At 39.1% G+C, this 15,374-nt stretch overlaps 2 protein-coding genes across 2 annotated transcripts in view; one reads left to right on the top strand and one right to left on the bottom strand.

The window, feature by feature from the left end:
- Positions 1 to 1,602, top strand: part of smc5 (structural maintenance of chromosomes 5) — a 19,176-nt gene extending 17,574 nt beyond the window's left edge. Inside the window, exon 24 of the mRNA XM_065290256.2 lies at positions 49 to 1,602. Coding sequence (XP_065146328.1) covers positions 49 to 177 — 129 coding nt within the window. The 3' untranslated portion in view covers positions 178 to 1,602. The remainder of the gene's footprint in view (positions 1 to 48) is intronic.
- zfand5b (zinc finger, AN1-type domain 5b) lies at positions 413 to 15,374 on the bottom strand. Its single transcript, XM_065290259.1, has 5 exons — positions 15,216 to 15,374; positions 5,758 to 5,935; positions 5,466 to 5,672; positions 2,026 to 2,154; positions 413 to 1,936 (listed from the first exon to the last, which is right to left on the bottom strand). Exons 2-5 carry the CDS (start codon positions 5,912 to 5,914, stop codon positions 1,788 to 1,790), a joined length of 642 nt encoding a protein of 213 aa, XP_065146331.1. The 5' UTR covers positions 5,915 to 5,935; positions 15,216 to 15,374; the 3' UTR covers positions 413 to 1,787.

Below are 15,374 nucleotides of genomic sequence, written 5' to 3'. Positions count from 1 at the left end.
TATCAGTAGAAGGACTGCATCATTTAATCATTCAATGTATGCGTTTAGCTCTTGCAGAATCTGCAGTATGCTGAAGACATGACGATACTTTGTGTGCACAACGGGCCCTACATGTTGCCTCCAAACAAGTGGAACACTAAAGCATTCATCAGACGGGCCAGGCGTCGAAATGTTTAGTGACAACTGGTGTTGCCCTACTAAGGGTGTGTTGGTTGATTTTGAGGTATCCAGCAAGAAGAATGTCAGTGATGTTTAGTCCACATGCTGTCTTAAGCACTTTCATACGAAGTTTAGTTTTGATGTGATAGAGACATCCAAATATTTACATATGTAGAGGTTCCAATGAACCATGAGTTCAAACAGTTTTAAAGGAAATAAACACCGTAAGAGCTTAAAGTTAAAACAGCACAGGAAAGGTTGTAATATCTCTGTACATAATTTTATTTACATGATACAATTTCGCAGTAATGTTGAGTAACAAGATTATATGTGCAATACATATAATAAATAAAGATGGTTTGTACAAACTTGCATAACTAAAATCAAAACAGACGGTTAGTTTTACGGTGTAAACTCGCTAAGCTCTAAATAAACAGCACGGTGCAGCCAGACCCAAAACAGAAAACGGACTGAGCCTCATAAAATGATGCTGTTCACAGAGTAGTCTACTTGGATACATACTTGCATACTTCACACCAAAACGTACTCAAGCGTACAAATGGGACAAAAACAATACAGTTTTTCTTACCAGCATGTGACAGTCAATCTACAATACCCATTGGAAAGTTCACACACACAAAACCCAAACATTAAGTGAATTACTGAGCAAAAAGAAGTGACTTCTAGTATGCAGTCAATTTTAAAATACTCATTTCACTAACCATGCAAAACACCCATTTATAAATCCAACATTTTAAACAGAACCACATTTTTAAAAAATGGTGCCCCTTACAACTCAATCCGCAAGTACAAAACTTAAAATTCATGTTTTATTTTGCTAAGGAGGATAGGAGAATGAAACCATTGCTTCACATTTGTCAAAAGGTTTACCTCAGCCATTCTTAACAGACAGTGGGATCATGGTAGTAGTAGTTGTTGCGCAAAACTGATCATTAAGCGTCCTGGTCTGGCTGCGTTAAACATTTGAATGGATTTATTTTCACATAATCTGTTGACAGTTTTAAAATTGTATTTTTCACATAGTAGAAAGAAAAGAAAAAAAACAGCCTGATAATTCATGTAGACTACTCAAGCAGAAAATGTTGCTGATAAATGTCAAAGGCTGACATTACGGTGAACGTTTCGACCCAGATGAAAACAGAAGAGCGTCCATTTGCTACATGAGCCAGCCATGCACTGTTGCTCCAACGGCACTCGGGTCGGAGCGGAAACAGTCTTCAGATAGTCACATATAACGAGACACGATCACAAATGACTGTGGTGACAACACGACAGTCAGCCTTCATCACAATCATCAGATTCCAAGTTACAGCAACATTCCAACAATCAGATTCCAAGTTACAGCAACATTCCCGCTCAGAAACAGACATGTTAGGCAAACGTCTCTGGATTGACACCTTATATAGACATTCCTTTTTGTTTTTTTAAACTTGAAGCTCAAGAACAGAAATCAAAACAGAAAGACGGAAACAAAAGTGATCGCTCATGCATTGGCTTAGAAACAGGATTTTTTTTCCCCATACTGTAATTTAAAAAAACTAGTCTTTAGAATCACAGGTCATGTGTGAGTCCTTTATCTGATCTCTCGCAAAATCAAGGTGCAAGATTTATATTCTCTGGATCTTATCGGCGACGACAACGGGGTTCTCTTTACGGATCTTGGCTGCAGCCTCCGCCTTGTAGTCGTAGGGGCAGTTGTGCTTGTCCGAGTAACGATGAATTCCACAGAAGAGATTCCCACAGCGGCAGTCAAATCCTGACAAAAAAGTTAATATTAATATCTTAACATGTGAACAGGGACACCACTCTTTTAAAGTTCGTTGGAGTACAGGTTATTCTGCTCACCTGTCAGGCCAACCTTCTTGCGACACATAAAGCATCTGTTCTTCTTAGGTTTGGTAAACTCGGGCGTTTTGGCTTCATCGCCGTCAGCTGTACTTGGAGATGAAGCGGATGCTGTCGGCTGAGTTACAACTGGAAAGACATTTACAGAAAATGTATTAGACCACCTGTCTCTTAGGCACAAAGGCTCTTTACACCTGGTATTAAGATGCATTTTGGTCCATCGGATCACACTTGAACATCCACTTGAACAAATTTTAAGGTACTCAAACAGATTCGAATGAATTGCTTTTGCGGTGTAAACGTTCATGTGGTCAAGTGTGTTTCAGCAGCCACAAAAGACCACCTACTGATCTAATGTAATGTACCAAGCATAATGTTTTGCATCGTTTCTGACTTCTAGCGCAAACACAGTGTACAGCGCCTTCTTTAGGCTTTTATTGATAAAAATAAGCAGCTGCTCACCGCGTCTTTTATTAGTTTCATTTTGCGAGTGTGTGAAAGTTGCGTGATCTTACTTCATCAAATTTCGCTGGACTTTAAGAGGTAGCGCTTGCATGTACACATAAAAACACTGTGCAGCATGTTTTCTTACAACACAAGCAGCGGACTCTAACCTCCAATTTAAACCCATCATTGCTCCCGCTCGTGTTTAAACGACAGCAGAGGGATTTGCCCACAGTCTCCTCAGACTATCCCCTCAAAGTAATCAGGACAGAAGCGTTGAAAGTGGACAAGACGGATTAAAATACCAGGTGTAAACCTGATGGTCTCTCTCGTTCACTTGTGATCCGATTTACGAAAACGCATATTAATACCAGGTGTAAACGGCCTCTTATGGTACATTCACACAGGGTGAAAGCGTTACCGCTTGACGGAAGGCTTGTCTGAAGCGTGGCCAACAGACAGTCACAGTGGGCGCAACCTATGCTCTGGTCCTCCATAAATGTAATTGGCTGGCTCTACCTAGGTTATTTGCATAAGGCGATCTGATTGGCTGACGCATGCATTGCTGCTTGAAAAGTTGAGAAATGTTCAACTTCTGCCGTGAACAACGGCACTGACGGATCCACAATTCACTTCGGCAATGCATGACGTCACCCACTAAAAGTGAATGGGAAGCGTTAATGCTTGCACAGTGTGAATGTACTGTTAGAGTACCCATAACTGAGAGGAAAAGGAGATGTGGAGAAGGGAACAGATGTGGAGGTGACAGTTTACAAGGTTATGCCATCTCACATGGGGGTGCAAACACTGTGGGGAGTTCCCAAAGTTTACGGTACCACATAGTGAGAAACCGACCAGTTTTAGTTTGGACATCTTGTCTACTGGCTTAAGTCCGGAGTATAGTTTGTTTTTTACGTTTATGCAAACGTACACGCACAGCCTCGTAAAGCATAGTTTATTTGCCTCGTCCATGTACACAGGTGTTTGACGCTTGCGCCATTGCAACAAAATGCATCTGCTGGGCTACATACTACATTCTCCTGTGCACTTTTATTGCTATAAAATATCTGAGAAAACCCTTGCATATACATGTACAAAACATTGTGCAGCATGTTTACTTGCCACACAAGTAGTTGTACTCTAGCATAATTAGTGTGCATAGAGCTGGGTCTCGTTCAAAAATGTTTGAAAACAGTTCCTGAACGATACTGTATTTGATAGAAATTCATGAAATTAGATTTAACATTCCTTTAAGACACAAGCTCAAAAACTTTGGTTTTGCCTACTTTTAAACATAAGAGTAACAGAGATTATCCTGAGCCACTGCACAAAGGTTTTGGCTAGAAGGTATATAGCTACAACCTAAATCCTGTGAAATGTCGGATTTAGGGGTTTCCGCATTTGCATGTATCCCTTCAAGCAACAACCCTGCACAAAAAAAACATCTAACAAACACAATAAATCAGTGCAAATAGTTTTTTATTAAAGTTAAGTTGTTTTAGTGCAAAATGAACAGTTTCAAGTCAGCATGTGAAGCTCCCTGCTGCATACTTAAGATATTTAACACGTCTGCTTTTTCGGGAGGCAGACCAGCCCACTCCTGACTGACATCAATGATATAATACTTTCTTTTTTTGCCAGTGTGAATGTATTGACACTTGATGGTCTCCTCCTGCCAGGGTCTGCAGATGCAGAGTCTGTGAAGAGATAAAAAACAAGAACGCTAAACTGTGAATGCACATCTTAAACAAGATGATCAAGTTTAATTCTTATTAATCAAGTTAATTACGGTCTGCCTTAAAGCGGTTTAGCATCGATTTAGCTATCCATCTATAGCCATACATCTAAATAAAATCTAAATTTATGCATGTCACACATATTTGCCGACTTGGTTTTTTGTCGGTTTGTTTGCAACATTAGCCTTACCTGTCATAGTCCCGGTCATAGCGCCTCTGCCTTCATCTGTAGTTTTTGAGGAGGTGGTATTGTTAAGGTGGCTCCGTGTTAGGACAAACCCGGAAAGATGACTGCACCAGCTCGGTCTTCTTACAGACGAAAACAGAGCTACTTTCTGCTCTCTCCATTTATTCAGTGCACGGTTTCCCATTTTGACAGCATTTATCTTGTAGCAAGTATTGCATCATGCGCAGGTGCTATGGTGTAAGACATGACAAAGTACCGCAAGAGCATAAAAAGCATACAGAGCAGTCTACTCTCACGGTACTTTGATGTTTTTCACTGGTCAGATCTTGTGCTGTCGCATAAAGTCAAACACACGTTGACGAGATTAACCCCTTAAGTATCAAAATTTGGTACCGAACGAAATTAAAGTTGACACTCAATGGTATCAAGGCTATTCAGCCGTTGCCCAAAAAAGAAAAGTATCAAACACGATACCCAGCCGTAAGTGCATCAATTTAAACTCTGGTTACATTTTAAACAAATAGACCATCCATCAAAAGAATCAGGACAAAGTGGTCGAAATTGGGCAAAAGAGATGGATAAAAAAACAGGTGTGAATGGAAATCTCTGTCTCTTGTCCACTTTGGTCTCACTGACCAAAACGCATTTAAATACCAGGTGTAAATTTGCTCAGAGTATCCAGCATCATTGAGTTCATGAAGCATCATCATGTGGACCCTTTTCCCTTGACATTTTACCATTTTGAATAATCAAATTGAATTCTTAAGATGGATTAATGTGCATGAGTTAGGGCTGGACAATAAAAAAAATATAAAATACTATAATAAAAATTATATATTTCCAACAACAACAATATGATTTCTAAACACATTTCCGATATTTTGATATGCATTACATCGTCCCATGGGCCGCTTCTGTTCTTGGAAATAAATTGGGTTCCTTTTGGTTCATGTTAAATAGGAAGTGACAAACCACACACATCGTTTATAACACAAACAAATCTTCCAAACTAAGCATTTCACAGAAATGTATTAGACTTCCTCATGTTAAGATTCAGTAGAGCAATGTGTTACCTGGTTCAGGAAGGTCTACTTTTGGAGAAACCACCTCCTCTTCACAGGAAATGCTCATTTCGGTCATCTGTTGTGTAACTGGAAGGGCAGCCATGGAGGAACTGTTGGGTGACTCAGCACTAGCAGTGGAGGAATTGTTTAGCGTAGCTTCAATGATCTGAATGGCTGAAGCTTCAGACGTGGGACTGCTAGTTACACTACTGGAACCTGTTGTAATTAAACAACCACACTGGTGTTAATGAGACACGTTTGGAAAAGTTCAACAGGTGAAAGAGGGTTTGCAGTCACCTACCCATTGTGCTAATAGGACTGACACCGCCGTTGTTTTGTCTTGTTATGTGCTCTTTGTAGCAGACCGAACACATGCCGTTGGTCCTAGGGTTGCCATAGAAACCACAGCCAGTTGCACAGAGCATGGGCACGGGGCTCTGATTGGTCTCCTGGGCCATCTCTCCGAAAGTAGGCAATTCCTACAAAGATATACACAATGATGGTTAAGTAAGAGAACAGCACTTTCCCATATTGACCAATCAAAATCAAGGATTGGAACCAACTTATATTCTATATACTAAATAGAATGCATTTGATCATTTTATAAACTCAATTTTCTCTTTTCAAGATGCCTGACCCAAGGTATTGCGTCTGTGGCACAAATTTTTGGGGACACATTACATGCTGAAGTTAAATAATTAGGGTTTGCAATAGTGATGCCTTGTCCAAAGTGTGATTTAAAGGCTCTGTGAAACCACAGCTTGTTTTGGTTTCATGTAAAGGTTATTGCAAACAGTAAATCACATTACAGTAAACTTGATGGTCAGATGTCTGAACATTTTTCTTGGCATCAATTTTGCCTGTGCCCTAGATTGGCACCAGATCACCTGATTCAAGCCCTGTGAACTCACACAACCAGACTGAGACGAAACTATGGAGGTCAAACCTGTAAAACTGCATCAAACATCCCATTTCCTTGTTTTGCTACTCTGTTTTCTAGTAGTCAAATTTTTTTTACCAACAAATCATATGATGGGAAAATATCACAGGACTTTAGTACCACGTCAGCACAGTCAAACACAACACATTAATTCTACAGCAGTGGTCGCCAACCCAGTTCCTGGAAATCTACTTTCCAGCGGAGTTCACTTCCAACAAACACACCTGAACCTAATATTCAAGCTTTTCACAGCTACCTAACAATTAGGCCGCATTTACACGGCCTGTTAGAAGTGAATCAATTCGGGGTTTTTTCCCTCAAGTGGCACAGATCGAATTTGACCCACGGATGTGTAGGCAGGAAAAAGCACATAGATTCCAAGATATTCATCAATCGGTTTCAGGCCTCATTAATATGCTGAAATAAATCTGATATGAATTGGATACATGCATGTGTGTCCACAATGCAAGCAAACAGATGTGTCTATTATTTCTATATCAAGATGTGTCATGCGTCATTAAAAATGTGATGCTGGGAAATGACGCCACCTTATGTGGACACTACTCTTCTTAGTGCAATGAGGATGTCGGCTCCACTTAGAGCTATAATGTTTAAGTTTTATGTCTTGTTACAAAAATAAAAGCTCTATAATCTTGCAGGGTTTCCCGCAGCACTTTTCAGTTCGGGCGGCCCACCTAAGCTGGGATACCCTACCACCTTAACTAGGTCGTCCAAAAAAAAAAAAAAAATTCACGAAACGCCACATGGCCGAAATGAGAGAAAGACATGGGCCGTCACTGTCTGAAGGATAACTAGCCTGTTGATAAAACATTTAATTCATTAATAATCTAGTATGTGTTCATTTTCTGTCATAGTTTCTTAAAAATTAAGTTTTATTTGAGCGTTTTAAAATACAAATATTTTTATCATGACGCATACTCCCCGCCACTTTGATTGCCACGTCCCCGGCCCGCCCACCTGCATAACCCTACCACCTTAACTAACACATTTTCTGCGGGAAACCCTGTCTTGTATAATCATTATAGGTTAATATGTCTACCTTGAATTGTTTTCCCAAGTGTTTAGTGTAATTTGAAGTATTGCGTAGAAGTCCCTTTTAAAAGATGTAAGCAGGTCGTCGTTGTAAAAAAGATAGAGGAAACAAATCAGAATTGGGCATCAAGATTTGCAGTATACATCTTGTGTGCGGAAGCAGGGCTGAATCTAAAGTAAGCAAAAGGGTAGATCTCCAGGAACAGGGTTTGTGACCACTCTTCTCTAGTATCAAAACATGCCCACCAAACCCTTGTGTGTTTATTCATGTCATAGACTGCCAAACAACCTCTTGCACAACAATAAAAGCTTTTAACAAGGGAAGCAAGCATCAATAGTGAACACAGACACATCCTCCTTCTCAGCAAATTTGAGTTTCGTTGTTAATGAGCAGGATGTTTTAAACGATTAAACTCCCAGGATGTGTTAACGATACCCGTCATATGTTTGTTTGTTTACTCATAATGCCATTCCAGCATCTATGGCAATATTACTGGCGAGAACTGGTTAATCAATACACAAGTTGGGGATGGGCTTGGCCCGTGGGAGGAAACCTACCACGGACACGGAGAACATACAAACTCCACACAGAAAGGCCACCTGACTTAACCGGGGCTACCCATGTGTCAGTAGATCAATGCAAATTGATTCATAATGTCATGACTCCTTTAATTTGTACTACTGACAATAAAGTCCCAGCTGAATGTTGTTAGGCACAGGGTTCCTACAGGTTTCTTCAAGTTAAATTCAAGTCTTTTTAAGACCTTTTTAAGACCATTTATATAAAAAATTAATACCCATTTCACGTCCCTACCAGCAAAGAAAAACTAAAATACTTAAACTTGTGTTCATTTATTTTTCCGATGTGAAATGGGTAAAAAGATTATAAGCCAAGCAAGTGTGAAAAAAATTTTTCAGTAGGCCACAAGAAAGTTTGCCAAACAATGTTAAGTTGTTAAGGAATTTCTGAGATTTTCTTTGATTTTTCCCGCTTCTCCTTTGCCTGTTGCTGTGTTGTGTTGCAGTCTATGATTGTGGTGATCTTCATTTACTGAAGGTATCACGTGTTCGCAGTATTTTGTACTGTGACCCGGGACTGTGTTGCGTTCTCAATTATTGGATCCGCCACTCTTTATTTATACTACTTTATTAAACAAACAGAGATGCAAACACATGTATGTTCAAAAAAGAGAAAGGTAATCTAAGCCCTCACACCCAGGCAAATATCCAGATACTTATGCTACATTGCCACAGACCCCTGCCATCCCTACCAACCTAGGTATATAGAGAAAAATGAAATTCGAAAATCAAAAGACGCTGACATTAATTTGGAATATTCAATTTCATTTTTTATGTTAAACCAAAACTCTTATTGAACTATCTAGCACTTCTTCTTGCTTTACTCCTTCTTCCTCTTCTTCCTGGCCACCTCCTGCAACGTATCCAGGGCCTTCCATCTGGCTGCATTCATTTATATTAATTTCACATTATATTTCATAAATCCAACCATAAATGAACAAAGCTGACAATGTTTGTCAAAGCATCACAAAACACTTTACTGTTTTTGCACTGACATATGAAGCAATACTTGTGTAGATGACCCCTTTTATCAAAGTCTTTTGAATACAATAATATGTATAGTATATTAATGATAGAAAGTGCAGGTCTAGATATTATAAATGTAATCGGTCTGTTATGGTTTATGTAGTTTTCTTTCCTTTTTTAGATAGAGCAGAAGCAGTAAAAGTGCCTCTTTTAATTCCTCTCTTGCAGATTAAAAGAGTTTAATCCACTTATTATTTTAGATTCAAAAGTCTACTTGCTGTCCCAGTGACTGGTGACTTTATAGCTGTGTCCCAATTCAAAGGCTGCGACCTTCTAAGGACGTATTTTAAGACCGCTTGCGTCACAGCTGCGCGACTTAAGGACAGTAAGGCCGTCCCATTTCAAAGGATGCTCAGAATGAAGCCTCAAAATGCGTCCTCATTTCTCCGCGATGTTAAGGATAGAACGAATGGATCCTTAACAGCCGAGGATATCCCAAGAGTCATTGCGCGTCTGCAACGGCTGAATATAATGGGTGGATATTCTAAAATAAACAATTAAAACCTTTATTAAATAAAAGTGTATTTATCAGAAAACATTTTTTCTTGTCACTGTTTTAGTATTATAAGTTATGTTTTGTGTTAATAATATTCTTTTTATGTTGCGTATATTTCTAAGGTTGATTAATTTGGTAAACTGTTGAATAGTTTAATATACATCAACGTGCCATATTTCTAAAATAAATTAATATTTTTTCTGATGTCATATTTATTTTAATAAGTCAGAAACGTGCAGGCGGGCGCGTGAAGCAGGTGACGCTAATTATGGATCCTCCGAAGGTTAGACCGTCTCATTTCAGTTCTCTTCGCGAACTTCTGAGGCTTCCACCTTGAAAGACAGAGTGCTCACCTTTTAAGGTCGAATGCTCATAAGGTTGCAGCCCTTGAAATGGGACACAGCTTATATTAGAGCTTTGTGTTTTTTATATCTAGAGTCAGCTTGAGCTTTGCTCGTGCAATGGGCTTAATTAACATTCACATTGCTTTTTTGCTACCATCTTTGTGATCTTTGAGCAAACTTTTTAGATATAAAAAGATGGTTCATTAATAATAACATTATTAAACAAAGGGACGGAGAAAGAAAGTGCAGCGCGTGGTCGTGACTTTCAAACCAAGCCAGTTGTTATCGCAATAGAAACGGAGGCACGCAGCTTGAAACTGCACGTGAATATTAGCGCTGACTGACTCTGATCACGGCCGTTTTCCTATCGACTCGGGGTTTACACTTAATGTTAATCGGACCCGGTCCTCCGTGAAAACCTCTATGAATACAACTCTGCTCAAGTTCAGAAACATGTTACGCTGAACTCGCTTCATGTCGCACCCAATTCATCGAAAAACAGAGAGCATGTGAACGTACAGCAGACTCATCGGGAGAGACACGATGTGCTCGCAACCCAAATGCCATTAATAATAAAAAGGCGCAGGCGCTGAAAAGCGATGTGTTTGCATCCCTGATTTAATCAAAATGTGGTTGACAAAGAAACTTTTAAGGAAAAATACAATATGGAGAAGTTACATACAGCACAATTTTTAAGACCCAGACATCAAAATTTAAGACTTTTTTAAGGTATTATTTCCAAATTCATAAATTCAATGCTTTTAAGGCTTTTTAAGACCCCGCGGGAACCCTGTAGGCACAAAGTCTTTTTTTCACTGGAGAAAAAAAGTCCCTGACTAGCTGGGTTTCAATTAGGGGTGGGCAATACAGCCTCAAAATTATATCATATTTTAAGAATATTTGCGTAATGATATTTATGACGGTATAAACAAATATGGAAAGGGAAGGGCATTTTCAATCCAATGAGCTGTCATTGATGAGAGACTACCTAATTCGAAGTGTAAATTCGTTGTCATAAGTTGGCAGAAGAAGCATTACAGTGCAATATAGTGACACGATCACACAGCATGAGTCAAATGTAAACAAAGTACAAACTAGAGATTAAATGGTATGAAAATTTGACATCACTATGACAATACCACAGATTTCTACTGGTTTCCAATATACACTCCCAACAGATCCCAGTAATTCCAGTCATTAGCTAACAATTTAAAATAGATTTTACATGCAAGTGCACTTTTGTTCGCATAAACATCAAATAAATAACATTAATAGTGCTGCACAATTAATCGCATCGCAATCGCAATGTCAGCCTGTGGGATTATATGACAGCAAAATGTTGCAATTATATTAAATAAATGTGTGGACTTGTTAACACAAACTTTCTGATAACAGTTTGATGATTTTCCTTGCTGTTTAAAAAAAAGAGAGAAAAACGAAGAAAAAAGGCAGTGCACGTGTGTGGTGTGCGTCGTCACTTATACCAGAGCGAAGATGGATGCAGAGGAGGTTGACAGTGATCTGGTAGCTAAAAAAATCTGTATGTCTGTTGTATGGCGGTATTTTGGATTTAGGATTACTGACACTGAGCAGTTGCTACATCACGTGGCAATACGAAAACATTTCTAGTTTTACAAATACACATTTTAGCTAAACTGTGTGTGGATTTTCCTTAAAACCCATCAAGTTGACTCATGATACCATTTAATATAATCGCACATCGCAATATTAGCATCAATAACTGCAATGGGAAAAATTACCCAAATCGCCTCGCTGTATCATTTATATTGCGATATGACATTTTACATAATGTAAAAATTATATTAGTGTTATCATGGACGGAATGATATGGCACACCACTAGTTTCAATCACCGTGATTTCATGTGCATTTGAAGTATTGGATCAGAAACAAGTCATGGAAAGTCCCTTAATTCAAACTTTTTTTTACGCTTGCTTGGTGGTTGGACTTTCGCGAAAAAGAGTAAATGCTAATTTGCCAAATAAATTCTAACATAGCGAACATTAAACCCATTTGACTGATCTATGGGGCTCAACGTTGTCTTAATGCCCTTGCTGCCAGTGCCTGCATCAAATATTTTGCATTACGACTTCTGTGCACAGCATTTAGTTTGGAAAATACAAGCTGCACTGCTAGTTAATGTAGAACTTGTCCAATCGTAACTAAATGCATTTTCTAAGCAGGCATTGTTTTATTTACTGATGGGTACTAGGTTGCCAATTAGGGGTGGACACATAAATCGCCTGCGATTCTCATTCGCATCTCATCAGTAAAGCGATTTTTGTGATAAGTAGGGGTGTAACGGTTCTCGGTAAAGAATCAAACCGTCCAGTTATCCTCCCACGGTTCGGGACGCACGTGCACCGTGTTTGATTCGACCACGCATTTCTTATATAATTTGATGGAAAAACAAAGCATAAAACCATGTATGGTTCTGAATAAGCTCTGCGTGTGTTTAGGTGAGAGTACCTGACCAATCAACTAGAAGTATGCAAATCTGTTGCCAACCCCACAGTTCCTCCTCACGTGTTTGTGTGGGGCGCGGACCGTTTAGCGGGGCAAGCGAAGGAGAAAGGCCACTAATAGAGGCACCACCGGCTTCATTTAAGTCTACTGCAGCAGCAATGCTCAAGAAAACGTGGATAAACTGTAAAATTTTATTTTTGTGAAGAAGCATGTTGTGACCAAAACGAAAGTGTACCGAAGCAGTGACCCTAAAACCGTTACATGCACCAAACCGTGAGAAATTTGAACCGTTACATCCCTAGTGCTTAGTATTAAACGGCCATCCCCTTTCTGATGAAGCATTTACTACACACTAGAGCCGTATTTCACTGAGAAGCTTGACAAAAATCGCATACATTATTGGAGGCAATTTGTCCACGATTAACACAATTTTGCCTAGCTTCTCTGTGAAATACAGCTCTGTGTAGTAAATGCCACTCCATTTGAAAGCAGGTGATCGCAATTTACTTCCAATCAAGAAACCAGCTTTAATGCTGAGATACGCATGAGAATCGCAGGCAATTTATCACCCATCCCATTGCCAATATCAGGCATTTGCTCGAACAACTAAATGGAAACGCACCTAATTCACATGTGTTTGTTTTTCTTGAGCAAATTTTTAAAAGATTCGGTTCACGTTTGGAAGGAAACCCAGCTCCTAACATTGAACAGCTACAGAATGAAGGGATGCACCGAATGTTCAGGTACTGAAACCATACTGCCGCAAAAGTAAAAAAAAATATTTTTTTGATCAATTGGTTTTAAGTTTGCCAAACATTCGGTGCATTGTCACATTGTTAAAGTTCTAGGCTGCGCAATACAGAATCGTTTTATCGCAAATACAACTATTGACCAATGAGAATCAAGGACTGGAACTGTTTGAAAATGTTTCAGATTTATTTGGTGAAATTAATAAGTTTAGATTGTAAAACTCTATAGGTGACAACAGTCGGTACATTCTGTTCAACAAGGGCACAAACAAACACCATCTGGGTCCAACAGCTCAACCAAACAAGTCCTGCCACTGACGCTCTCGAAAAATAAAACTGATAGCCATCACGTGTGAGACTCCGGAGAATCAGGGGTTTCTTGTATTCAAGCAACACAAGATTGCAGCATTTCACCTTTGCGTCACAGGTTTTCCCCGTAAAATTTACCACTTTGCATGAGTCACGTGCGTACCCGCACGAGCCTGCTGCCCCTTAACACGCGCGCACACGTGGACCGAGGGATTAGATTTTTTGTCACAAGTGGGGCGCAATGTGATTCGAAAAGCTTCCGCCGTGTGAACAGCAGTGTGTCCTGACTATAAGCTATAAATACCCTGATCGTCCTGACCTGCCTCCATTACATCATGGCTTTCTACGTGGTTTGCGTAGCGCCCCCTCCCCTGCCTGGGGTGCATATGTTTTGATAAAACCAAAAATGGAAATTGCCCCGGTGTGTGCGTGTTTGTCGAGACAGTGCTGTTTTTCCAACCGACTTCTGTGTGTGCGCGAGACTGTGCGTCCACTTATTACTGTATGTATATGTATAGTATAGTCCAAAACATCGAATTAACCGATAACACAAACAAATAACTGATCGAAATTTGAGCAGGTTTTGATTACTGTTAAATATTAAGCCAGTAAACTAAGAAATAAGTCATAATCCTAGCGTAATGGTGTCTGTTGACGCTAGCATGATCCATATCTCATTGAACCAAGCTATTAACACGAAGTTATATTTAAGCAAGAAGGTTTAACACCTCTGTGGACATCTAAATACAGTATAGGGGTATTACTATGTGTGTTTTTTATAAAGGTCATATAAAGATGTAACAGTATTCAGGCCTCGTCGACAAATCCACTGAGTCATGCTAACACTAGCAACGTGGCTAACTACATACAATTGCATGGACTTAAAAAGCACACAAAACTCAAACACAACATCTACCACACAATAACACCACGTTGTCTTCAGCCTTTAAATAATGATATTGAATGTGTGACGGTAATATAGGCGTACATATCGTTTATATATGGCTCATAGTAAATGCTTTGTGTTGTCCTTTGTTTTAATTACTCTTCCTGTTTGAGATCAAGTACAAACCATGGTAATAAAAGAAAAAACAATGACTCACTTACACAGCATAAATGAACAACAACCCCATTCAAAATACGATAGCTTGTGTGAAAAAAAACATTATAAAAACGGGTTTATTCACGTTAAAGCTACACGAACTGAACGACCTTTGCTTTCACTATAAATGACATGGATAAACAATGAAAACGGTTCATATTTAAAGCAAACACTTATGAAAGTGAATACATCTCACATTTAGCACAATAAACATATTAAACAGACTACATTTGATGGAGTAAACACTTAAGGAAGCTAACAGAAACAAATCAGTCTTATTCTTCAAATGTGACAGTCTGAAATTTCATATATCGGTTAAAAGCGAAGCAAACACCACGTAAAGAGCAAAATGCAAGTCTTTAAAGGTGTTCAAAGTGTTTCCCTATCATATTTCAAGCGGAAAGGAACAACAGGCTAATCGCACTAGCTAAATGCTACAACTAGCTAATGTTAACAGCCACATTTGTTTAACGTTAAACTCACCACAAGTTTATCACTTTACACCACTAACTGACAATGTAGTTCACATTTAATTGAAACATAATGTGACTAATTACACTTATATTACCTCTAACTGGTTTATTAACTAAACAAATGCGTCGTTTCAAAGATTTTCGCTATTACGTTAGCATAAGCGTTTAAAGTGGTTTTAGAAAATGAGGATATTTTACTTGCCTTATACCAGTAAAAAGAGAAGCTCCCAAAATTAAGAGACTATAGAAAGGAAAAACCCTTGGCGACGGTCTGTGACGCTAGTCCACTCCGTTGATGTGCGTTTCAGTCTGTTTTTCTGCCTGCTGTCTGTTGGTTTTCTTTAATAGGCGACGTGACGTC

This window comes from Paramisgurnus dabryanus, chromosome 10, assembly GCF_030506205.2.
Source record: "Paramisgurnus dabryanus chromosome 10, PD_genome_1.1, whole genome shotgun sequence".
NCBI classification, from domain to species: Eukaryota; Metazoa; Chordata; class Actinopteri; order Cypriniformes; family Cobitidae; genus Paramisgurnus; species Paramisgurnus dabryanus.
Note: the sequence above shows the minus strand (reverse complement) of the source record. Positions and strands in the feature narration are given on the sequence as shown.